The 27,124-nt window shown below is 42.8% G+C and overlaps 1 protein-coding gene across 1 annotated transcript; it reads right to left on the reverse strand.

The window, feature by feature from the left end:
* Positions 1–2,707: 2,707 nt before the first annotated feature.
* On the reverse strand, positions 2,708–25,987 carry BI-1 (Bax Inhibitor-1). The gene is made up of 8 exons (XM_084591341.1): positions 25,829–25,987; positions 21,819–21,927; positions 15,237–15,357; positions 13,760–13,906; positions 12,367–12,446; positions 7,515–7,615; positions 3,767–3,836; positions 2,708–3,386 (listed from the first exon to the last, which is right to left on the reverse strand). Exons 1-8 carry the CDS (start codon positions 25,879–25,881, stop codon positions 3,357–3,359), a joined length of 711 nt encoding a protein of 236 aa, XP_084447467.1. The 5' UTR covers positions 25,882–25,987; the 3' UTR covers positions 2,708–3,356.
* Between the last annotated feature and the right edge of the window lie 1,137 nt (positions 25,988–27,124).

Here is a 27,124-nt window from a genome sequence, read left to right on the forward strand (position 1 = left end):
ATCGAACTTCTGTATTAAGGTCTTGTAATCATCCTTGCTCTCGTCCGGCTCGAACTTGAAATTCTTGAATACGTCGAGCGCCTCGTCACCCGCGATGCTCAGCAGGAGTGCGGCTTTCGAGGCCTCACTTCTTGGCTGGTGCTTCACCTCCGATGCTTGCAGGAAGAGCTCAAACTTTTGCTTGAAACGTTTCCACGATGCGGAGACGTTCCCTGCTAGACGCAGGGGTTCCGGTGCCTGCAGCCATTCCATGCTTCGCTTCGTGCTCCACCGCTGCCGAAGCTAGAGCGTCGTAGCCGCTTCTGACACCATGTATCCGTGCCGCGAAGGACGTGACAACAGCAAGATAGCCAGAACAGGAAGAACCCAGGTTTATTATGAAGTGTTGCTTTTATAGCCGACCAAGAGATCACGGGCAGACAGCAACACGCATGTCAGAAATAGGCGCATTGTCATGCACGCGCCTGATACAGCCGGTTGTTGCGCACCTGAGCCTGGTCAAGTGCGTTGAGCGCGGTCTTCGGATGCCTCGGAGACAGTCCGACAGATGGGATGCTCCCCGCCGTGCGGATCTACGGCAGCTTCCAGGACCTCCGCTTGCCTTTCCAACTGCAAGTCTTTAAACTCTGCACCCAACTCAGCTTTCTTCCGCTCGATTGCTGCAGCTGTGCTCTTTTCCTGCTCTTCGAGTCTTGCCTTTTCCAGCTTCACAGCCGCTTCTTTCTTAGAGATGCTTGAACTGGCGCCGCGGCAGCCTCCGCCCTTGCTCTGGCGACGAGCATGCTCTGCGTGGTCGAGGTGGCCGAACGAGCTGACCGTAACAAATGCCGTGACTGTAGAGAGCTTTCAGTTTTCTCAGAGCGTACAAAGAGGGGTTTGTCTAGACTCATGTGAGCAGGGGGCGACTTGCGGTTGGGAGACGCCATATCGTCCATGACTGCGATGTGAAGGGACTAACCTCTTCACCAGCGGTGGTGCCTAGACCTAGGTGCTAACGAGACCACGGACCGGCGATCATCGCGTCTTTACTATTCTGATTCCATGGCAAGTGTTTGGGGTGCGGCCACTCCTCAGATAGACGACGGGTCGCAGAAACACAAGGTAAATTATCTTTATCCGTGCACTTTCAATTTGTAAAAACGCGGTGCTGCCGCAGTCGCGCAGCGCGGTTAGAAAACGAAAAAGTTTTTCGCGTAAGATGAAACTTGGAGAGGAAGGTTTGAAACAGAGAGAAGGCACATTTGTAGAAGGAAGAGAAAGCGCGTGGAGAGGAGTCCAGTGTCTCCAGATGAAGGTTGTGCGCGGTGGGAAAATTGAACTCATGTAACAGCACAATGGGTGCCCGCTCATACGGGTCGCCCAGGCAACAAAGCATCTCACTCTTTTGCTCGAGGATACATCAGCCGAGCAGGGACTGCCACCGCCTAGAGAGATGCTCACAAGCGAATGGTATCTTATCACGAAATCTCATTACCGCGATGAACGAAACATCTACCCCACTCCTCATAATCGCCGACTAAGATATAACAGGTGACGTGGCGCCAGCTTCAGTCCCGTACATTCCCATCCCCTGCTTTCTCAGCTTTGATCCATCCAGGACTGTTCTCGCCACAGTGCACCTATTGTGGAACACGTAAAGCAGATTTTGAACATATGATCAAATGCTCGGAATTCCCCCCTCCAGCCACTTTGCAACTCTCAGACCTCGAGCGATGAGAGGCTGCGGCGTCCAGCTTTGACTGGGCCATTCAAAAGCGGCTGACGGATTGGGCTTTGGGAGTCCCTAGGAAGCACGTCTCTCAGGTGGCCTGTTCGATCACCTTACTTTGCCACCGCTTGTGGTACACTATGATGACCTCAAAGCAGCTGTCTTCGCACACTACATTTCCAGCCTGCACGAAAGCAGTATTTCAAGCCCATATATCGGGAACAAAGCCACATCCAGCTTGTTTTGCGCCGCAACGCATTTCCTCCGCTCTACCGTTGCAGACACGTCGCTGCGACTCGGGAATTTGTTGAACCGCCTTAAAACAAATCCCTAGATTGCTTTCCCTAGCCATCTCATCTCCAGACAGTACACAAGCGCCTCGCATTTCGCCACCATACTGCAGTGGAGCAAACTCAAAGATGAAAGCAGCAGCAATGAAATGAGCTGCTAAAAGAAATAGAAAGGGACAAGTGCAACAAGTCATGGCTATGGCAGGGTCATCCAGTGTCACCCCTGCTATTCATGTATGACATTATTATTCAAAGAAGATTGCATGTAATCTAAGGAACCCCCTCCCTTGCTGATCAGGTGGAATGGTCATACAGCAGTTTAATGTAAACAGACAATATTCAACGACCCGTCCATTCCTCCATTCCATTTAGTGTCTCTTGGGAATACAACTTCTATAAGCAGAGCTTCAAAACTTGTATGGTGCAAGAGCTCAAACCATAACCTACTTATAATGGCGAGTGCGACACTGCAAGCCATGTCACCGACTGCTACGACGAAAAGGGAGATGAGACATGTTGGGAGATGCAAGACTACTAAAACCTTATGAAACCAGAAGACTCAAGCTTGGAATTCAGTTCACAATTTTGACACCCACTGCCAATGACAAATTCAATGTCCAGCTCAATACTTATCACAGCAATAATTCCCTTCATCTAAATTGCGGCATTCCTGTAATCAAGAGAGATGACTGACACTGTACTGCTGATCTAGAACTTTGACAACTTTTATTGAGCCACAAATAACACCCACAAACGCAGAGCAAACCCACTATGTAAACTATGATTGTCAATGGTTTACTTTTTGCACGAGTTCAAGCATTGCAATGTGCATGTTGAACCGTGAACCCCCAATGCATCCCCAATTCCCACGGGACACTTATTTTGGGACAAATGTACACAGGTCAGATGTTGGAACTTCAAGATGTACATAACACTTGCATTCAAAAGAAAAATGCTCTAGAACTTGACATCACAACAAAAATAAGCACACTTGTTATCCATTACAGACTTACACAAAAAAGTTAGTTCTACATTCTCAAGAACTAAAACCAGCCATGACTTTAAGGATCTGAAACATATAGAAGATGCCAGTTATGTGTTCATCTTCAACACTAAACAAAGGTTACATCTGATAAACAAAAGTCCTGGCCATGTGTTCTCTTCATGCATTAGCTCTTGTCACTGTCCCCCCACACAGCCATCTTTCTTTACAAGCAGCAGGTATCTTTCAGAGGTAAGCATTCTAGTGGAGTGGACTGACAGTGCTCAGCAAACTTGGACTGAATGGCTACAGGAAAATGAACAGGGTGTACGCTGGCCAACCAAGCGACCAACGACTCTCTGGAAGTGGCAAGACATCAGTTCCGCTTTTCACGCCTGTTACTTTCCTGGAATAGGAAAAAAAGAACTGGCATAAGGGACTGGAAAGGCAGAAACAACTGTGCAAGTGCACATAGAATACTATTAACCGGAGTGCAAAACAGGACATGGGAGATGGACAGAAGTGTGCAGTAAAGAACAGGCACTGCACACACAACACAAGGAAACAGAAAAGGTGGCTAAATACAAATTATGACCATTGATCAAAGTCTTTTACTAGGCAAGCTGCACAGCCTCACCTTAGTTCCATTCCTCTGAGACTGCACAAGGTACAACAAACAAGAGCAAGCTCACAATCTCAGAATTAATCACCCTAAAAGAGCTGAAGCAAAGGAATCTCTCAAGGTTATAATAAGCTGAAACTACACAAAGCTGCATTTGATCTTACCTTCTGGGTCAGAATAATGAGCAGGCGTCTGAAGATGCTAATGAAGTCCAGGAACAAATCAACAGAGTGTCTGAAAAAGCAAAAACAAAAACAGGTTGTCAAATGAAAAATGGACCCGTTCCCTGCTCGTGTGCTTGGGTGAAGAGAAGGATGACAGGGAGGATTATCACACAGTTTCCAGGTGGTTACCCCACATGTTAGGAAAGGATGGAAAAACTGCACATTAAAAATGTAGTAAGGCGATCATTTAGCAGCGCATGCCCTAACATAAGCAAAATTTCACTGCTCACTCGGCATGTCATGTGAAGCAGGACGTTAAAATGAAGGACATTGACAATAAAAAGAGCGGACGCCCCCACTTGCTGCTGCTCGCTTATTTCTGTTGAACATCACTTGAGTGCGCAAAAATCACTTTTGCTGGTGTTACAACTTCTCAACATTTATTTGGTGTATGGGGTTTAACGTCCTGAAGCAACTCGGAGTAGGAGGCTCCGGAAATTTAGACCACCCGGGGTTCTTTAACGTGCGCTGACAACGCATGGCATATGGACACTTTTCACCTCCATTGAAAAACAGCCATCATGGCCAGGATTTGATCCCGTATCCTTAGGCACAGCAGCCTATCGCCGCCACGACGGGGCAATTTCTCAACGTTTAATGGAGGGCTTTGGATTTTAACTTTCCTGCCCACCCCAATTCCTTATGAAAGAGCGCTATCAATGGTTTTAAAGTCTTACTTTCCTGCTTTCCAAGTGCTCCCGGACAACTACAGCCACTACAGCCATCTGTGGCAAGAACTATTCTTTCAATTTCAGTTTCAAACTCATTCAATAATCTGAAGTTTCTATTAATAAAATACTCTTCCTGGTACCTTGAAGGCCAAATTAATGAGTTTACTGTACAAGACATCACCCTTTTTTGACAACTAAAAAATTTCTGTATAAAATGTTGAAATAATGCAGAAGTCTCTCTTGCCAAAAACTCGCCTCAAATTTTTTGTGATTACAACTTTTTCATTTCATAACAAATATGAATGAGAACAATGATATTGAAAAGAGAAGTCCTTCCTCTAAGACTTGATACTATGCATTATACTATCAAGGATGATACGTCAAAGGCAGGAAAATGTTAGCTACACAAAGCCTTCCACTTTTCCCATGAGCAAAGAAGCTAATTCAGGCCATGTGGCACTTTTAATGTGTGCTCACATCACATAGCACACTGACATATTTTGTCTCCTTCAGAACATGCCACTGCATCACAGATCGAGACCATAAACAAAAAGAGTGATCACTCAATCACATTAATATGTTCCTACTAACAGCTAAAATTCATGCTATGAGTGCAAATTCACAGGGCTGCTACAAGTAAAGAACTTCATGCACTGATGCTCCACTTCAGACTCTAGCAATAACGCAAACTAAACTTTATTCAAAGGCAAAGATGTAACATACTGAATAATCTAGTGGAATCATGAGTCAGGTCTAATATCTACCCAGACAAAAAAGGTACTACATGCAAATGAATGGAAACAACATCAGTGTGCAGAACAAATTCATATACTGCATTTACTCTATTCTAGGCACCCCCTTTTTTTATGCCAACATGCCATAAGTGAAGGGGGTGCTTAGATTCTAAAAATCTAACCCCCCCCTTCCCTGGTTTCACAGCAATATCTTGACGAGACGGGCATGAGAAAAATTTTATTCAGCAAACATCTTCAGCAAAACGTGATTGCAGTTTGCTTGAACTTGAAGCAGTGGCAGCCCTCTGAACCCATTCAGACTTCCGTTACGGCTCTCAAACAGCTTGCACCATATAAAGCAACACGGGTCCGTCCGCAAAGCCTGTCAAATGGCCACAGATTCCAGGTCCACACGGCAACACGTTGATAAGAGTTATTGCAGCAGCTTTCAGCCTGCTTTTAATTCTGTAGCGCCAGCTGTCATGTAGTGTCGGAACACAGCAACACAAGTAGACAGATTGCACAATGGACGCCGTGCCACCCCCAAGACTACAACAGCTCTGGCTCAACGACTGTATGAGCTAGCTCATTGGCAGCCTTCACTAGGCCCTCTTTCTCACAAAAAAAAATAGGGGGGGGGGGGGGTGCCTAGAATCATAAAAATATGGTAAATTAGCACTTTAGTGACCCCCCTGCTGTGACACCCAAGCATGCCATTTGCATTTGACCACCAACTTCACAACTGGGAGCATCGTTTAATAGACCAGAGACTCAAGAAAATTAGGGGGACACTTAAGCTCCACTGTTTTGGGTATGACGTGATAGAGTGTCCCCACACACTGATGTTTTTACTGTCTTTAATTTTCTAAACTTATTTAAAATTCCCTTTAGCCTGCCGGGTGTACATCACCATTAAGCTCGGACACCGCTTCTTGAAACTTTATGCCTCCCAATGCGCTTTCACTGGCTGCGCTGATAGAGTTCGATGCAACTCAGGGGGACACAAGCTCCGCCCTTAACGGTATGAAGCAATAGCATTTCTTGCACACAGTTTCTTTTTTTTTCAGTTACATTACTTTTGTATCAGTGGAATATTTAGGGGAATCCCCTAAGGTGGAGTAGATCTGTAATAAGGGAACTATTACTCACTAGTTTTTCTCCGTAGCCGTTGGATGCACTTGGGTGGATGTCAATGAGTAATTACTCCCTTATTACAAATCTGATCCATCATGGGAGATTACCCTAAATATCCAACTGACACCATTCCCACATCCAGTTATTGATAAATTCATTGTCGCCCTACCATCTGATCTGCCGACAGTCCTGGCTAGCTCAGTTGGTGGAGCAACTGCTCCAGAAAGGTAATGGTTTCTGGTTAGATCCCCGGAGCAGAACTAGTTTTGTAGCGTAAAGCTACACTATGCGGGTCAGAGCACTTTCGTGTGAGTCTGGGCCGCCCGTTACGCGTATGCGAGAGAGCCGCCTAATTCGTAGCGACCAACCAGAAGTCTCATGCCTGATCACCATTGAATCGGTACTAAAAAATTAAATTAATAAACCTTGTTTTCTACCGGAGAATAGAACCTCCATCCCTTGGATCCTCAGCCCAGCGCTTTACCACTGCGCCACGCCCCGGATCGTGAACGCTCTTCATAATTCCCCTTGTCTACAGTGAGAATGATAGCGGGATTCCGCGAGTGACAGATACTGCGCCTTTCCTTTCCTGTAGACGAATTATAGAACGCCGGTGAACTTTAATGCATTCAATGAAATGCTGGTTGTGTTCGACAAGGGGAGCGCAATGTACCGTCATGGCAAGACGCGTTCCCAGAGAGGCCGTGAGAGAGGCCCGGAACACTGAATCTTTCCAGAACGAGAAGAACACCTAGCGAAAAGACGTCGCCAGGAAACTCAACGACGTGCTATGGCCGCCTCAAAACAACAGCAAACGGAGGAAAGTGAGGAAGAGGACGAGGATGATGGAAAAAGTGACTCCAAGACTCGTCTGTGCACTATACGCAAAGAACTTAAGACAGGAGCGTTCAACACTGCAGTGGAACACTTGCAGGAACATGACAGCACAGTTCTTAACAGGCACCGAACCTGTATTTCTAGAAAGTTGATTTGCCCTATCTAGAATGGCTTTTATAGATACGAAGTGCCATATGTTAGCAAACATCATTAAGCATGGAATTGGTGCATCAAGCACGAAGAGTTCACAGATAGGTTTCTATACCGGCAGGGTTTACTACAGCTTCCTATATATGACTAGCGTTCTCTTACCTGATGTAGTCACGCTCTCCGCGCTTCCTTTTCTCGATGATAAGTTGGGTGTCATAGAGCACAAAGCCACAGAAAACAGCCACGCCAATGTACAGGTTGGCCTGAAAAAGAATTGCTAGCTTTGAAATGCAACACTGTGTCAATTTTCTAGACCCAATGCTGGCACTCAATTGCTTGCCACCGCTTTGTTATGTCAGCAAGAATACATACAAGAAAAGTTGCATTGGCAAGAAAAAAGCAGTGCAGGAAGTATATGAAAACACATTTCAGGTGAAATAACATCCTCAACGTCAGAGCCATAAATCCCATTTTTGGGGCAGGTAATCATGACAGAACTTCGGAGAACTCAAAGAAATGATAAGGCATGCTACTATCTCCTCAGTTTCTGCAGGCTGCCATAATTCAGAGATCGGTATATAATACTTAAATCTTGTCTGCTCATTCATCTTCAAACTATGGAAGGAATTGGAGGCTGCTAGGAATGGCAGACACTGTTCTCCAGAAGAAATGATACTGCTGGCACTCCGACACTATTAGAACGCTGGTATTTATCCATTGTGTCCAAGGTATCATTGGCGAGTACCCTGGGAAATCTGTTAGGGCCCTTGCAAGGGAGTGCAGGTTGATATCCTTATCACAAGTGCCATTCATTCATCAGTATATTCAATAGAAGTCAACTTGTGCAGAGAGGACAATTCTTGACTGCTAAGAGCAAGGAGAACCACCTGAACAGAGCCGAACACCTCCTGGACAAACATACATCCAGAGGAGCCTGGAATGTTGACTTTTTATTTTGATTATAAGAAGTTTGTCCAAGGCAGGCAGCAGAAAAGTAATAATGATTGGTTGGTTGGTATGAAACAGCCCTGAGGATGTTCCAACTGTCTTCCACACAAAATTCTGTTCGCTACGTTTCATTGCATGCTGCAACTCTGGCTATCATGGGCCAAACACAAGGTCTGTTGTGTCAAGTGAGTAGATGTTTTGATACCTATATTTGATTTAAAACATTGCCTTTCTTGATAAATGTGGTAATGTGTGATAACATGTGATAAGTGCTTTTTCAACAAAAAGCAACATTGATGAAACAGGATGTGTTGACTGTAAAATAAGATCTTTTCTTCAGTTAGAGTTTTGCACATGTGTTTAGGATATGATTTCCAGTGGGCTCATCATACATTGCACATACAGGTTTGTCTTTTTTTTATTAGTAAGAAACAGTGATTTGCGTGTGTGTCCTATGCGTAGACAACAAAATTACTTCAATAAAACGCTCCTGGTGTCAGCATGATTTTCATTCTTCTAAGATGGGGCTTTATAAAATAATGCAGCTTGTTTACTGACTCCTTCCATGCAGCCTGCCGCTTAGCTCTGTTTGTTGAGCACTACCTTCAAACAATCTCTGTATAGAATGTTGATCTGTTTTATATTTGTTGCTTGTAAAGCACATCTGCTCTCTTTCATTACCCCTGATCCCGTTACTAGAGGCTCAACAAAATTTGATGGTATGTTTCTATGCTCCGATCTTTCCATTAGTTAACATTCACAGGCTAGAGCGAATACAGCATAGTCAGGTGTGTGTTTAACACAGTACAAATCCCTCATCCGGCCGTTCTTAGAATACGCCATAATTATCTCTTACCCTTTCCCATTAACCAACATTCACAAGCTAGAGCGAATGCAGCATCAGGTAGTTAGGTGTGTGTTAAACACATACGGCCGTGCATCTGTCACTGAGCTCGTGAAACGCAGCGGATTAGCCCCGGTGAGTGAGCGCAATCTTGTCTGCCGATTTAAGTTTCTTCAGCTCGTAAAAGGTCACATACTGTTAACACTTCTGATTATTATGCTTACTCCTCAGGTTATAACACGAGACAAAGGCATGCACCCACTTCAACGTGCAAAATAACTGCTTTAGATATTTTTTTTTTCCCGAGGACAATTATAGAATGAAACTAACTTAACAGCGAGACTGTTACCCAAATTTTTAAAAGTGCCTGCGAACGTTATGAATGTTATAAATTTGAGTGTATTTGTATGCTTGCATTTAGGTTTTTTCCACCATGCTATGATCTGTACTAGATCACAGTATCAATACATAAATAAAAAGAGCAAAGGCATCTAGCATACCTATCCAACTATCCCATTCTGTTCAATCTGCACACAGATTATACCCGCAAAATTGCTAATGCTATCTTCACACATTACATTGCGCCCCACAGTTTCTATTTCCTTGCTATCTAATCCGTCCTCCTTAGTGGCCATCTGTTACCTTTCATTCGCATTACATTCACTGCTCGTGCCTAATCTCGATTCGGATTAGAACGTCAACAAGTCACTTTTTTTTTTCCTGATCTACTCTTCAAGCTTACTGTTTCAACGTTACAGGTATTATATTCCGTTTCATAGGTGTAACGTCTTTCCCTTTAAACTTTTGACTAAAATAACTCAGCCTTGAAACATTAATACCCTGCATCTTCTATCCCTGACCAGTACAAGAATCAGAGCAAGAACCCGAGAAGTGTACCAAGGGTGGTGATTATTATGACAGAATGAGGCTTTTTTTGAACAGTTATTCGCAGTATATACAAGACTGGTAGCAGCACACCACATATGCAGGCATGTGGGAAGGCCAATAAATGGTCTTGCACCCAGACAGAGTAATCGTGGCTCGCTTTCAAAGCTGATGCAACAATTTAAGATGTATATGATGGTTCCTGTCAGTGGTTCAACAGCATTTTTGGAGTTTAATGCGGTGAAAACTCTCAGCAAATCCGTACAGATTGTATTGCTTTTTATGTTTTCATTTGTTATTTTCTTTACGGCAACACAGATGGCATAACACTCAGCAGCAAAAAAGGTTGCTTACTGAAGCAGTTGTATGTATTGCCTTTTCAGTTGTATTATATTATTGCACTTCCAACATGTCCAGTTTTTGATCCATCAGCCTAAAATGCAGTGCAATTTCCGTATTTTTCTTGCAGTATTAGATATCCTGGTAATGTATGCTCACATGGTGCACAGGTTTACCAAAAGCGTGTTCATGTAAGGCCAAACTGTGTGGTAAGTACCACGGTGGTAGTGGTTCATGTCCTGGGCAATACTGTAAAACCCCGCGTATAATACAAGGTTTTTTCCCCCCCGATTTTATCATGTCAGTTTTCCACCTCATATTAAGGGGGGACGAGGGTTTTAAAATGAACTTCAGTTATGACTAGAATCTCACGAAACTTTGCACACAGATGTTTTCTCTCTCGACTTCAAAAATGTCATCATAATTGAGCTGGTTGTCTTAGATCAAAAGTTGTCTAACAAAGACCAGAGCATAATTAGTGAATTTCTTACGCAACTTTATTGAACTTTCTCATTGGATTTTGTTGCTTTTAATTACGTAAATTGATAGCCAAAGACTTCCCATAACCTATGACATCCTTAGTTTTCCTCTAAAGGCACATCCTCCTCACATTATGTTGACAGTAAAAGGCTGCATTATTTGGCACTGGAACTCTTAAACTAATCTTAAATTGATATTTATCCATTGCCTAAAAAATAAAAAATGCCATCGGGTACCTCATTTCTCTCTGAAGTTATTTGTGTGAACCAAAAAGAAGTTATCAAAACCCTGCGCAAGACTGTAGAGACCAAAAATATGAAACTGAGAAAACGGCACTTGAAGTTTGACCACATATAACTTAAACGATCAGTAGAGTCACTGATATTTCTCACCAAAAATGACATGCTCTTTCCATTTCCAAAACTGCCTTCGGATTTTGAACATGTCAAGTAAAACTGAAGCTATCATCATTACCCATGGCCAAGATAGTGTATGCCATAAGGAAATCGGCAAAATTTTTGGACATGCAATATTATTTTAATGGTAATTTGCAAAATCTCGATGGAGTGATGTAAATATTGGATCGCTCCTGATCTTTTCAATATGACTGCAGTGATACTAAATTTGTCATTGTCACTCAATGAAAATGCCGGGAAAAAGCCCAGTAAGGCTGAGTGCAGTGTCCAGAAACAGCTCTAAGAAAAACGCACTTGCAATTTGAGACAATCTTAAACTTTTGCAACACTGCAGCTATGGCAATATAAATGGAATCATTGTGAGGCTTTGTTCTTTACGAGAAAGGCTATATACTAAACATATAACAGTACCCTCCCCAAATACTGCCATAAGCTTGCCACAAAGTCCGTATATACCACCACTAGAACCCCCCCCCCCCAGCATGAGAAGCTTCGTCCTTCAATGCACAAATACTTAAAATCTACGATAAAACTGCTGCTTCGAGTGCAGATCAGAACAAATTCCAGCATTATTCAGCGCTATGAGCATCAGGCGTCCCGCGAGAGGAAGCGCCACTTGGAGATGGCGTCAGTTCACTGTTTCGATGGTGTCTTTTCCTCCACTGGGGTTATCTTAGATTAGCTGAACGCTTTCAGACAAAGTGGGCTGTTTCCCCACTATACAGTTTACAGTTCGGAAAAACGCGTCCAGCTCCCCAGATGTCAACTCTGTGCACTACTAGTACTACTCATTAGGTGGGGTTGAGATAGAGTCCAATAGGTGCACACACACAGCAAGCAGCATTGCAGTTCTCGGAGAAGCCGTTGACACAACGGCGAGCCTACGGTCTGTTTCAATAGCGTGTAGAGACTGCTGACAATGGTTTAATTGAATGATTAGCCCATTATGAGTGTGGGCATTCGTACAAAATGTAAATGATCAACCTCCAGTGTGTGCTTCTGTTTGCTTGCAGACTTTGTTCTCAAATAGCTTCTGCACCCTGTATACTACAACTCTGAATGAGAAAGACCCAGAGGTTGAGCTGCACAGCACGTGGCCTACCTGGAAAAGGAGGTACGAGCCTAAGAACAGGTTGGCCAAGGAGAAGAGGGACATGACTGAGAGGATCGACATCAGAGTTCCTGGAATGAGTGAGCAGTGTTTGACTAAGACACAAGTAAAATGATTAAAGCTTTGGCAGTATTAAACAAAAACTAGACACAGCAGATCAAACTCGAAAAGAACCATGAAATAATTTGATTGCAAAATGCAATACTTAAAAATGCCAAAAGACTAGCTTATTCGTGAACTAAAAAGAATATAGTGCACCTATGGTAGTGACAAGATTCTTGCAGCCAAGTAATGCCGCTGCCTCCGTGCTGGCAGAATAGCACTTGCTAGACCAAGCGTGCTTATCATAAAAGCCATAGCGCAGGAGTTCTCAAACTGGGTTCAGATAGTCAGTTTTGATAGTCATTATACATTACTGCCTATAGCGACAGTGATACTGTTGCAAACAAGTCTGAATAATCAAGCATATTCAAATTTTTTGGAGTGTGAAAAACTGGTCGGCAACTATTTTTAGCCTTCTCTGACAGTAGAATGTTCCTTGAAAGTAATTCTCAATATTTAAGATATTTAATATATGCAGGATAGACTTTAGCATATGCCCTTGAAACAAGTAACCCACCTAAGGCTATATACAGCCTAGAGACAAAAAATTCTATAAGCATGTACACTACTGTGGCAGCTTTCAGAAAGATCTACTGCATTATTTCATATTGTAAGGCAAAGCAAGGTGCAAAACTGTCAAAACGTGCTCAATATTTAGTCTTCCTGCCAATCCAAATTTCACAAAACTCCTTTGTTAAACCAAATACCATTTGCACTGTCTTACTGCCTCGTGAGGAAGCGTCATTCACTATTTATTCAGCCACTCATATATAGCACAAAAGAATCTTCATGCTGCCGCATCTTTGTGATACTCTGTACAGGTCTCTAGTCCACAATGTCATGGAATCCTGTTTCTATTACCCACTATCATTTTATACTTTTTCAGCCTTATGCTGTTAAACCTACAGAACTCAACCCCTTTTCTAATAGTCACTCTTAGCTCAGTAACGATTTCTGTTGGCAATGCTGCCAGCCACTGCACTATTTTTGTGATGCCATTAACATGTAAGCACCGCAAAAAAATGCTGCAGCTGTGGGATGCACTGTTTTCATTGCATAATCGTGAAAGAGCACAGATGCAGTGTAACAGCAGCTTCTTAAAAACATCACATGGGCTGTAGCTAGTTTCTCTTACTGATACAATAGAATGCATTTATAACAGACAATTACAGTCTATATAAGAGGTCTCTTATAAGCTGGGTCTGTTGTCTTATTTTTGAACAAAAAGCATTAGAAAGCTACTTTTGATCTCAATCACAAGACCTGGTAAATTCACACTTACCACCCACATAGATCCAACGGCAATGGTCAGTGTACAAAGCACTCAGGGAGAAACAAGTGAAGACTGCACAGGTAGCCAGGAATGCAGTAGCAATGATGGATGGATCCACAGAAATGACAATGTCCAGAAGTGGTCCCATGCCCAAACCTTTATATGAATCAAAGAAAAAACACACGGCTAGCTTAGAAAACTGAAAGAAACAGAAACGTCACACTGCTTCATAGTTTTGGCATACCCCAATACTTATACCAGCCTTCTCTCGGAGCAGAAATAAGCACTACATTGCAGATCTGTCTCAAATGTGCTCCAACCTATCCCTCTGTTCAGCGGCAAACAAGAAAACGCCTCCTCACCATGGTGCTGCAAGCAGATTCCACTACGGCTTCCACCACGCTAGTTCCAAGTACAAAAAGCAATTCAGAAAGCAAAACAGCAGTGCCCGGTGACCGCTTAGTGAGAAGGTGTTCAAGTAGAATCCCAAATGATAATCCATGCTTACTATTGCAGTGTGCATAATCCCAAATAAAAAACAGATTTTATGACTCCCGATAACTGCTCACAGTGAAAATATCATTGCTCCCAACACTGCTGATCCGTACAACAGCATGAAGAAATACCATCAAGATACCATTCCTTGAATACATAGTCTCCCCCTCCCTCAATCTGGTCTTGCATCAAATGAACCATGAATTTTTCACATCTGAACCTGGTTGCAGTAGCTAAAGAGTTGCTTGTAGATCCCATTCATATGGAAGTCAGTACTGAAATTGGTGAACAGAATAAAGCTATTTTTAGGTGTTTGCAAAATTGAAAAATAAATGGCTCCTACTTCACTTTACTGAGACAAGAAACTTCAATCCCGTTTACTCTCGGAATGCATAAATACGCATGAAAGATCACTGCACATTTCCTAGCGCAATTTTGCTTCGAGACTGTGCATATGACATTAGTAACCATAGAGAACCATCAGCACCCTATAAAGCACCCTACAACTGAGTGATCACGTGAGGCACACAAAAGCTGCAATATATTTGCTGCTTTGTAGTTTTAATCCACACAGACTCTTATGCCAAGCTGTTCCAGAAACAAATGAAAGCAGCTGCAAAAATAACTATAGTCATTTCTGTGTGCCATTTCTGTTGTCATTCTCCCGTTACGATGCTCTTGTGACAATGTAACCATCGTATAAACCTTATGGGAACATAAAAGAGAAAAGCACAATGAATGTTGTGGTAGAATAATAAGGGGCAGGCGTCGAACTTCTCCCTCATGTTCCGTAGAGAAAAAAAGAATTGTTCACTGCACTTGCGTGCAAATGCCCACCAGGAACTTACAACACCAGTGCCAAAACACATCTCAATATTCAGTAGTTAATGCATGACAGTAAATAGATTGCTGAACGTGCTCATTATTCTGGAAGAGGCTGCATATGCTAATCCATAAAGGCTAATCCTGCAAAGCCTCCCCAAAGCAATACCTGTGGTGAAGGCAAAGCCAACAAGGATGGCGAGGCGCACATGCTGGTTTTTGCCATTATCAGGGACTGCAAACAGAGCCACCAGAAGGCCAAGGGACAATAGTGTTGTCAGGAAGTTTCCCTGCAAATAGAAAGCAGGCCCAAGCGTCAGAATCTGGAAAGCTCGGAAAGACTAAATGTTGATTATGAAAAGCATCCCAAAAGAAAAACAGCAGATGAACTGAAACACAAGGATGAGTAATAAACAACATCTATAATATATATCTAAGTTTCAGTTCAGCATGACATTTCCGTTGCGCTACTTTTCCTCATAACTGCAGAAGATTCTCTTTAGCACCACCAGTAGCAGCAGACAGCAAAATACAGCACTGTTTTGCAAAGGCCTGGAAAGCACTTGATTTTTTGCATGCAACGTATATTAGGAATCACCACGTATGCTCACAGGTGCACCTCTGTAAAGAAAGACAAAACTGCTTCCTGGTCCCTTCAAGTTCATCTTAATACCTTGCCCAGGCTATGAGGAATGCCACCGTGGAGGGATACAGGTGGATTTAGACCACCTGAGGATCGCAAATGCACTGACGCTATTTCCAGGAATCATTATCAACAGCCTAACTATGTCCACTGCAGCCACATTATCCCCACAAACTTGCCAATCTGATCAGCACCCATCTGGTTTTCTGCCACTGCCTCACACTATGCTAGCCTTTCCTAGGAATCCATTCAATTACCCTATCTAAACTTCGCATTGCATTTCCTGTGCATGCAAACATCATTCTCGATTTAAACTAGGATATCACTATCATTTTGTTCTCTTATCTCTTCTAGGAGCTGGCCACACTTAAGATTCAGGCCAGCGTTATGTATAAAAGAATCCCCAGTTGCAAGTAAAGGGCTATGTAAATAGTACCATATTTTCACGATTCTAAGCACCCCTTTTTGTGAGGAAGTGTGTGTAGTCAAGGCTGCCAGCACACTTGCTCACTCAGTCATCAAGTCGTAGCGTCACAGTCCCGAGTGGCACGGCACGATCTTCAGCTCCTTGTGTTGCCGCGTTTGGACACTACATGACAGCTGGCGGCACAGAACGGCAAAAGCCTGCTGAAAGTGACCCCGAAAACAAAGCGTACTTTCACGTGAGCCTGCAATCAGCGGCCATTCAGCGGAGCTCGGCAGGTCTCGTATGCATTGTGGGCTCATGTTGCTTTATTTGGTGTCAGCTGTTTGTCAGCCGTAACAAGGTCTGAACAAGTTTAAAGAGGGCTACCATAGTATGAAGCGAACTGTAATTGCATTTGATGAATATGTTTGCCAAGTTTATTTGTCAAATAAAATGTTATTTCTCGCACCCGTCTCATTAAGATATTCCCACGAAAACAGGGAAGGCCCCTCACTTTCAGCATCGTGAAACAAAGCTTACAATAGAGGGATGCTTACAATAGAGTAAACACAGTACTTTTCTCAAAACAGAATTCAATAGAAATATTCTAGCTACAAATTGCACCAAACAAAATATTCATATGGGTATTCACGATTTGTGCAAATTGTATAAAATGTGCATCTATGAAAAAAAAAGCTAACAGTCAGCAGCAGCACTAAAGCTCTTAGAGCTGAAGCTGCCTAAAGAATCAAAAGTGACTCCCACTAATAAGGCACGTAGCACATCCGTATATAACCATCCTGTGCCTCTTAGAAAATCACTTTTTCTACTGATGACAGCAAACAATAGCATAACACCTTGGGTGGCAAGAGGGAAAGTTATGAGCCATGGTCTCCTATATTGGACATGGAGGCAGAGCCCACTGGCCTTGGCTGCATTCTGCCACAGCAGAGCGCACAGACTAATCACAGTAGCATGCTGCGCGTTACCAGAGTCTACAGTTTTAAAAACCCCTGCAGAGGAAAATAGTATGCATGCCCATTTAAAATCTTATTAATATTCGAAAACTACTCAAACACCTGAAACCTTATTCAATTCCTCTCGAATATTTCCAAACATGCACCATTTGATTTCATCAATGAATATCTGTGTCTGCATTCCCAATTCAGTAAAATCCAAAAGCACCTACATGGCATTATTGTGGGGGATACAAACTTCTTCATTTCACCACTTCCCTTGGCAGTGCATCACATTCATTGATTGTTCATACAAAAAAAAAACAACGCAAAAACCCTTGACCTATACGGCCAAATTTTGTGACTTATCAATTCGTGAAGATATATAATGTCGCAAATGCAAATATATGGTGAGAGAAAATCTTGAATATGCACGCACCTTTGAAAACTAGATAGGAAATACTTTATCAGCATGAGTATATAACCACATCACATAGGCATTTCAAGGACATTTCTACTAACTGCCTACTGACCAAGCTGCTGGTTGGCCCATCTCCAGTCATGCTGATGGAGAAGCATCTCATGAAAGCAGCTGAGCAGGAGCTGCAAGTTCACTGAAAACTGCATCTTGAATGCTATTATGGGATCTCCTGCCCACAATGCCTGGGCAGCAACACAATAGCATGTCACTATCAGGTGTCCCAGCTATCTTTAGACAAGGTTTAAAAATATACTGGCAGGCAATAAGCAGAAACAACATGAACCATATTGTTGACCATCATATAGAAGCAAGTCAAATTACTTCAGTATTTTACTGAAGTGAATATTGGAAAAAAAAAAAAAATACTTTAGCTACTGAGTTTCTGGTGCATTTGCAAAAGAAAGCATGTGAAATGTGAAAGGATACTATGTGACCATGAAGTTATGCATCACGGCACCAGCACCTATCAAGCATGGAATTCGTGAATGCAGATGTGTTTGATGGTGCTCCAAATGTGGCGTGACAAAAAGAATGCGGCTGATTCTGGAAGCTAAAGAGAACTAACCTTGTTCTCTGGCTGTGTTTAGTGTAAAAATAGCTGGCACTTTTGCTACCGGTAGAAATATGCAGGCCCCAATACATGCTTCATTCTTGGTTGGCAGACTGCATTTTGTGTGTCCTGAATGTAGAAATTTTTAATGTGGTGGAGCCCATTGAAGAGATTTCATGGCAGTGTTGTGTATCTGTCACATTCAACCAGCACTTGGTGTGTTGTGTAAAGCAATAAGTGCGTGCACGTGCAACACTGAGACATATGACTGAGCAAAACAATGCGTGGTCATGACAAGCATGTTATGTTAAGACTCATGACTGAGTTGATGGTACCTGTCACGTATATGTAGCAGAGTAGTACATGAGGCATGTGACCAATCATGACTCAGTCTGAGTCACTACACTGGAAACTGTTACAAAAACAGAAGTGACCTCGCCTGCATGCAAGTAATGTCACGAGGACACACCCTAAAAGAGCCTCAACAGGCTCCTTGTGCTACTGCATATCAGACGAGGCACTGCTTAGGAGTTCGCTCATTTTTCTACACATCAGCAGACGAGATGTTGCTTGAAGTTTCAGCCAGCAGATATGGCTACTAGAAGCCAGCACACCAGCTATTTTCCTCACTAACACAGCCAAGTGGCACGCTTTTAATTAGCCACCAGAGTTCACCTTTTTGTTTCCGGTCTGTCACATTCAGAGCAACATTGAATGTGGCTACATACAAGAATTTCACGATTGAGAGCACATGGGAAATTTACATATCAATGAGACAGTGACAACACATTATGCAAAAAACCCGGCGTTAGCATTGGGAGCAAAAAATCGCAAACATGGCGTTGGCAGGTGGCCGCTCACATGGCCAAGCACTGATTCATCTATGGTTTGCGCGACTTAACGAGAACACATGCTTTCACAAAGTTGGGAGCAGCTGCCAACACAGGCTACTCATTTGAAGTGCATTTGAAGTGGGAAGGTGGAATAAGAACCAACCTTCCCGTGCACTTGGATGCCGAGACAGGCACGCTATACCCCTAGGCCTCCCAGGCACGTTCATAGGGCTTGGTTAAATCGGGGCTTTATATGCCGGGTGTCACCTATTTATTTTTATTTATTTTACACTGCAATCCCAGAAAGAGAATTTTGCAGGGTGGGCAAGGATTCAGTACAAATTTTTCAGAAAAAAAAAAAAAGAACAATACACTATAACAATAAAGAAAAGAGTTCAATGAAGCAGTACAATAGACTAGTTATAGAATACACTAAGGTTTAAAGCATATTAACAATCACACATCAAGCAAAAGAAAAAGTTAATACTAATGACAAAATACACCAAGGCGATAAAAAATTAATTCCATTACAAAAGAGAACCTGGAATGCGACACAATGGAAGCCTTACTGAACACAGAGGCGGCCGATGAATGATGTCAGATTTTGCTGCAGGACTTCGTCATTAGTAAGTAGATTCCATTCATTTCCGGTTCGAAGAAAAAATGAATATTTAAAGCAGTTATTACACTGGATAAAAGGGGTGAATGTAAGATTGTGTTGTTTCCTCGTAGTATAACCTGTAGAGAAAGATATTAGTTTATCCAGGTTAATTTTAAATTTACCGTTAATTGGTATAAGTCGAGAAACAAGACTCTCTGTTATAGGTGCCAAGCCAGCCCTATTTAAAAAAGTCACTTACAGATGTGCATCCATAGCTGTTGTAGACAAAACGAACTGATTTTTTTTTATTCTTTTAATTTTATTTGTTTGTTTTTGTGAATGGATCATTATCACCGCATAATCTACCATTGAAAGGACAATCGATTTGTACGCTAGGAGCCGAACTCTAGGTGTGGAGAGTTTTAAGGCACGCCTAAGAAAAAAGAGCAAGATTTGAAGTGATTACAACTTGATTGATGTGTTTAGTCCAGTCAAGGTTGTTTATAATCAATAATCCTAGATATTTGCAGTGTGAAACTTCGATAACTATATCATTATCAGCAAAATACTGGAATGTCAAGGGATTTTTCTTGTGGCACCTGTCCTTCGTTTAGAGGCCTTGAAAAAAGTATTAGCAAGTACTTGAATACCCATTGAGCGTACCTAATTAGGAATGCATTTGGTATTCTATCTGGTCCGGGAGATTTCTTGGGATCAAGATTCGGAAGCTTTATACCTTGTTCACTAATAACCAGATCAGGCATGGGAGGCAAGGATGTTTCAAAAACAGGTTGTACATCATTATCAGTAGTAAATACAGATATAAAATATTCGTTAAAACTGGTTGATATTTCTTTTGCGCTATGGCTTAAGATTCCATTGATTTCAAACACACGAGAATCCCTGGATAACAGCGAGATTGCACGCCAAAATTTTTCTGGTGCGATGGTGATAAGGTTAGGGAGCAATTCACCAAAATAATTTTCTTTGTAGAGTGCTACTTGTCTTCGTAGCAGACTTGACAAAGCGGAAATTTTCTAAGCAGGTATTCTGAATCAACAGCAGTTTGCCTTTTCTTACTTTTCTTTGCCTTACCTTACTGCTAATGCATCATAGCCTTAATGGCAGAGCTTAAGTGTCCCCCATAATTTTTTGCTTGCTTTGTTTACAATGCACAAAAACTAATCTACTAAAGAAGGTATAAAAATGAAAACTGATGAATCAGATGTTTTTGAAGACACTCTGCAATTTGGCACAAAATTTTTACCAGAAAAGCACAGTTAGTATGCTTTTGTTACAATTTATTTCATTACTCTTACAATTTAGTTTATTCATCTTGATTTGGTTTAGGTTGAATATCCCTAAGTGACTCAGGCTACGAGGGGTGCCGTAGTGGAGGGCTCCGGAAATTGAGACCACATGGGATTCTTTACTGTGCGCTGACATCACACAGCACACGACCACCTCGTTTTTCGTCTTCGTCAAAAAGCGGCCACCGTGGCCAGGATTCAATCCCACAACCTTGGGTACAGCAGTTGAGTGCCCTAACCACTGCACTATTATTCAATCAAAGAAAATACAACACTACTCCAACTTACCACATATAGTGATCAGCTGTATGGCTTTGCATCCCCCTATTACCCCTCCCATTTAAACCTTGGCTAAAGAGAGTTCGGATGCCTCGCATAATTGTGACAGATGTGCCGTATGATCTCTTGGTGCATACCTAAAGACTAATAAATTAACTTGCAAGTACTGACTACTGACGTTTGAAATGCACGGTCGTAGCCAAGAATATATGCAGCCATCTAAGCAGGGCAATCTAGCATGTTTGGACCATTGTGTATGTTAAACCAATTTCCAGAGTATCACAAACCCAGAAGCAGGCAAGATAATGCAGAGCAGCATTTTCTTGCCTTTTCTGCATTTGTTGTCTTATGCTGCTATAGTACGGAACATTCAAACCAGCCTGCCAAGCTTTTCATCCTTCAGATCACTGTAAGATTGGACACTCAAATCGTATATAGTTCCATCAATAATAAATTAGCACAACAACCTGGATGGCACTGCCATGTTACATGCAGAATCTTTCTAATCGCAGTCGTGTGTAGGGTACATACAGTAGTTGGTACAACATTTATCAAAATGCGCAGTGACCATTAGCTGCACTATGAAGTAGCAGACAAAACTGAATTTGGTGGACTCTCTCAAGTGCCATTAGAGAGTGGCCATGTGACGTGTTAATGTAGTCCACTGCTCCCACAGATTCAAAGTAACTTGCCTGCAGGATATCTGTGAACAGATGAACATATCCACCAGCTGCTGCTGCCAGAGTGGAAATAGCCAGGCAGCTGTAGACATTCTTCAGGTGGTCACGCACTGGTTTATCCCTAAGAAGGCAGCAAAAATATGACACGTATGACAGCTTTGAGAACTAGATCAATAGTAATTAGGGATGGATGGGCTAAAAAAAACAGTTGGCATGGCATGCAAATATGACAGAATAAAATCTCGTGAATTCGGTATTCGAGGTGCTAGGAAATATATTCCAACTATATAGAAGTTCAAATAATTGAAAGGTCCTTAAAACAGCCAAAAACAGTTTTGCAATGCAGTAATTTTATCTAATGAACACTTAAAATATGGTTGTGTACACACGAGATGAAAACAAAGTGACAACGGAGATTTTGCTTCCCCAGACAAAAAACAGCTTTGTGCTCCCTTCTGGCCTTGAGAATATTACACTTCTCATAATTTCTGAATATACATGTATATAAGCGCTACGTGTGATGCTGATAGAGAAACAAAGCAAGATTAGACCAGAATATTCTCTTGTATTGAACACGAGTACGAGTTTTTAATATTTCACAATTTTCTTTTCTCAGTTGGTTCCCCATCCCGTCAAATCAAGCACTGAGAGTTGCCTGGTTAGTGAGTGCAATGTACAACAGCTCGAAGGTGGTGTGCAAACATTGGGACTTAGCAACAAAGCTGCCCCAAAAGCAAATGTTTATGCCAGCACATAAGCAGGCACCTCTGGACACTCTGACACTGCTAGAGAAAGTTTGACACCGTACACTCTGATCTCACAACTTCACTAAATTATCTTCTGGGGAGACTCAAAGGACCAACTACATGGCAGCGTTTCTTCGGCATCGCGTCAGCATCTCGTCTACGGGCGTCGTCGCTCGGCGCGCACATGCAAAGGTGACCAAACACATGATGGCACATGAACTGGCATCTGCATGCCAAGGCATGCAGGGATCCTGGAAGTTCAAACAATTATCCCCCGTCCATGGCTAAAATCGTCCCATTCAGCAGTGACAGCAACCTACTGGGGAGGGAAAAGGAAACAAATGCACGGGGACAGAGAGGAGTTCTCGTCTTCACATAAACTAGTTGTGCCTGCAGTGACTGTTACAGCAGCACCACTTAAACCGGAAAGCACTGCCTATGCATGGCTTGTCATTGGGTCCCACCTGCGCAGCACTCCCTGCATCGACGCAGAGATCTGGCATCACCAGACACCTGCGTCTTTCAACATCGCCTCGCCCCAAAACGGCGGAATATTGCCTCTGTTGATGCCAGCAGCCAAGACGCTGATGTAGCGCCAAAAAATGTGGCCATGTGGTTCGGCCTTAACAGATGGGATCCTTGAAACACCGATGTGTATAGGTTGAACAGCTAACCCTGTTGTGGCCACTACCTGCACCTTGCAGCGTAGTTCCGCATGCTCCTTATTTGCTCTGATGGTGACCCCCTTGGCATCGACAGATTCTAACGAATAATCCCCTTGGGCCTCCTAGAGATGAAAGGAGGTTCACCGCACCTTAATTGGATTAATTGCAGCGTCCCGAAGATCAGTCAATGCCATTTGTTTAAGGGCACCTTTTGCGGGGCATCCGCCACTTTTTTTCTAGAACTGTATTCAAATATGACAAAAGCTCATTAGCTTCTAAATAAAGGTAAAAAAATAGGATTTCCGACATTTGCACCAAAAGAAAGAAGTAAATGTTTAGGCACAGCGATATGGCACCAAAGTTGTCAAAATTATTCTGTACTGTCTCGCTACAATGTGCCTTCTGTCCAACAATGTTGCTTTGGCATGAAAGATCTACCAAATAGCCATGTTTAACTAATAGGGTAGCAAATGATGGCTGTTGCCAAATTTACCAGCAAGACAGTTCACAGCAGACACAGCGTGTGTCCCTGTTTATGTGAAGTGCTGCTCCTCGGCAAAGTAACACAAAATATTCATTTATTTTAAGAAAAGTGCCACACCTCCATAACATTTACAATGAATGAGGTGCTATTTCATACAGTTTAGAATGATACTTTGCTATTGTACTGGTACAAAAACTTGTAGCTACTTTCCTTAGGTTTGGTTTCCTACAGAGTATTTGAACACTTCAAAACTGGCAGCATATGGGGCTAATGAGCCATTTATTTTTGCCGAGATGAAAATTTAAATATATCTGACATGTCAACAAAGTGCTGAGATAATAAAGTTAGACTTGAAATAGCACCACTGAAAACTATGTAATCAAGCAGGTAGACAGAATTTTGTCATGTGTGCTGTGTCGAGGGAAGCTATCTGCACTAAAGCACCTCATATTTTGGACAATTATGAAACTTAGCAATTCAGTGCAGTTTAGTTAACAGGGTTCAATGTCCAAAAGGAACATGACTATGAAGGATGCTGTAGCTGTACATAAGCACATTGCTTCCATTGAAAAGCGGCCGCCATGGCCAGAATCTGACAATTCAATGTGGTCCAAAACATTAAGTAGTTTCTAATATGCAGAATCGAAATTTGAATCCCACAGCACGTAACATATATGCATTACTCACAAAATACCAGTGAAAGAGTGTGCAGCTGGAACTATGACAGCGTCAATGTCCCTATTTATTCAAGGCTACAACAATATATGTAACCACAGATATGTATATACAAAAATGGCAGAAAGGCCCTTTCACAAGCAGTACATTTGTCTTTAAAAATACGAAATTATGGTAAAGGAATCCAATAACATGCTAAGAGCATCCGGTCTGCAAATTTAAGTAACCTGGAATGCCTAGTACATTCGACATAAACATCGCAAATGCCGACATAGCCAGGTTTTCCCACCACAACTGCTGTAATTTGTTTATTGATTGCAACTACGAAGCTGCGTCAGGCTGACAGTATCTTAACAAGTACGTACATAAAAAAAAAAAAAAAAAAAAAAAAAGACATGCCATCCCATATCTGCAGTATGCCATCGCTGCACGCATCGGCCCGAACAAGGCCATTCCGCTCTTTTTTTTTTTTTTTTTTTCAGCAGCAGCAGCAGCTTCCAAACGATAAACAGAACAAATGCGACGCGTGGCAGTACTAAAATACTTTCCAGACTCCTGAACTGAACAAAGTACACAGCTATAAAAATATTTACACATGCAACGAGTATTGCGGAAGGCTGCAGTGAAGTGCACAAATCACAGAATCACCCTCCTGCTGACGTAAAACTGATGCAAACTTCACTACGTTGAACTCGAGCTACATTAGAGCACAAAAAAGCTCAAGGCTGCGTTGCGCTGTCTTTCCAGGGCTTCTAGAATGCTCTTTCCTTCAACCGTAAGTATATTTCCCGGAAAGTCGCGGTACTTATGACCAGCAACCTACTATCACTTTATCCGTGTTCTACGCCGCCATGAGAGACCATTTTCACATTCTGAAGTGTACCGACTTGCACGCTAGTTACAAGTACAAGGTATTTACAGTTCTATATTAGATCAAATTGAGAGCCGTAGCAGCAGCATTTACTAAATGAGAACGACTTAAGCATCAAATTCGATGCTTGGCAAGGTCGCTTGCAAACGACAAGCCCAAAGATCGCAACGGTTATCTTTAGACAGGCGGAGGAAAAGGGAAAAAAGAAATGGGGGTGCACCTGATAATGACGAAAACGACTGCAACACTACTACGTTACAGCAGCTTGATGCAGGTGTGTTCTAGAAGCGCTGACAATGGTTACTAGCACTTCCGAATGGGTCTAACCCTACTAATGTGGAAGTGCAGAATTCTGCGCTAAAACCTCATGCAACGAGGTAAAATGGCACAAACTAACCGCTGCCTAAGCATACCTGCATAAAAGATGGAGCTGACGAAAACTGCCAAGAAAATGGTGTCTCTGATAACGACCGGCAACAGACCGCAGTGCACAGCTTTTTCACACGTCAGAGCCGCTCGAACAGGGATATCGTAAGCGCGTCCCTAACCAGCGCGAAAAAAACAAAAACATGCATACTTACAGTCTGTTGCTGAATGAGTTCATGAAAGAATCCATGTTGAAAGTCGCCTCCATTGCCTCAAGTCGCACTTCGACCAGCTCGATTCCACGCCAAAACCCAAACAACACGTCAGCCAAGCGGCCGATAGCCTAGCAGCGGTTTGTTCGATAGTGCTGCCGCACGTTCATAGCGGCAGTTTTTGCCTCCACTAGTTGCCCGGCTGCCCGCTTGGGCAAGCTTGGCTGCTCGCGTCACCGCTGCCGTCACTGCGTGACGTCATTGCATCAGCTAGCGGATCTCCGGCATGTTTTCGTTCTTATGCCTATGCCACCTGCCATATCATCTTAAAAGAACGTTCGCATAATTGCCTGTACTCTTTAGCATACTGCTAAAAGCATTATGAACAGAAACGTGCTGGCCACATTTTTTTTACCGCTGCTCCATTAAAGCTGTTAAAACCGTTACAATGTGGTTAGTAGTCCTAGGGTGTCTAGTGCTTCTGTAGTGCTGGGTGCGCTTGTCTTGGTTAGAGTATGCTCCCAGTTGCTTGACTCTCGAGCTTACTGCCGATTCGGTACAGCCTCTCTCGCGACGTTAAATAAAATTGCGAAATCGACTTATGGCTAATGTGGCGCACAAATATTTCCCACCTGCTCTCACAATTTTCCACTTTGTGCAGCCCCGTCTTCCACCGTTTATGCCCGTTTTGAAGCTTCCTTCAGTCATATTCTACATGTTTATAGAGACTCAAGTCAGAAAACTTAGCATCCCAAAAACATGGATTCTGCTTAATTGCAGCCGGTCGCCCACGAGTACGTATGGAACGATCCTACTACAGGCGAGCTGTTTGGTTTGGTTTTGGGGTTTAACGTCCCAAAGCGACTGAGGCTATGAGAGACGCCGTAGTGGAGGGCTCCGATAATTTCGACCACCTGGGTTTCTTTAACGTGCACTGATATCGCACAGCACAGGGGCACCTAGCTTTTCGTCTGCACGGAAAAGCGGCCGCTGAGACGAATTCGATTTTGCATTCTTGTGCACAGTAGTCGAGCGCCCTGACAACTGCGCCACCCCGGTGGAGTTACAGGCGAGCTGCGCATTCTTATATTCTAGGCACTATAGCATTCTAAACCACTGGGACATTTGATTCTGGCAACATGGAACTGTCAGTTCTAACTGGCCCGGGCACTGTATCTGCTTTTCAATGAAATGCCCGACATTATGCTTATGTAGAGGCGCGATGCTTACGTGAATTGGCAATGGTTGGGACAACGTTGCGTGGACCTGTCTACGGAGCAAATATAACGTGCACTGTAA

The sequence above is a fragment of the Amblyomma maculatum genome, chromosome 1 (genome assembly GCF_055883805.1).
Source record: "Amblyomma maculatum isolate TAMU_Amacu chromosome 1, ASM5588380v1, whole genome shotgun sequence".
In the NCBI taxonomy this organism is placed as follows: Eukaryota; Metazoa; Arthropoda; class Arachnida; order Ixodida; family Ixodidae; genus Amblyomma; species Amblyomma maculatum.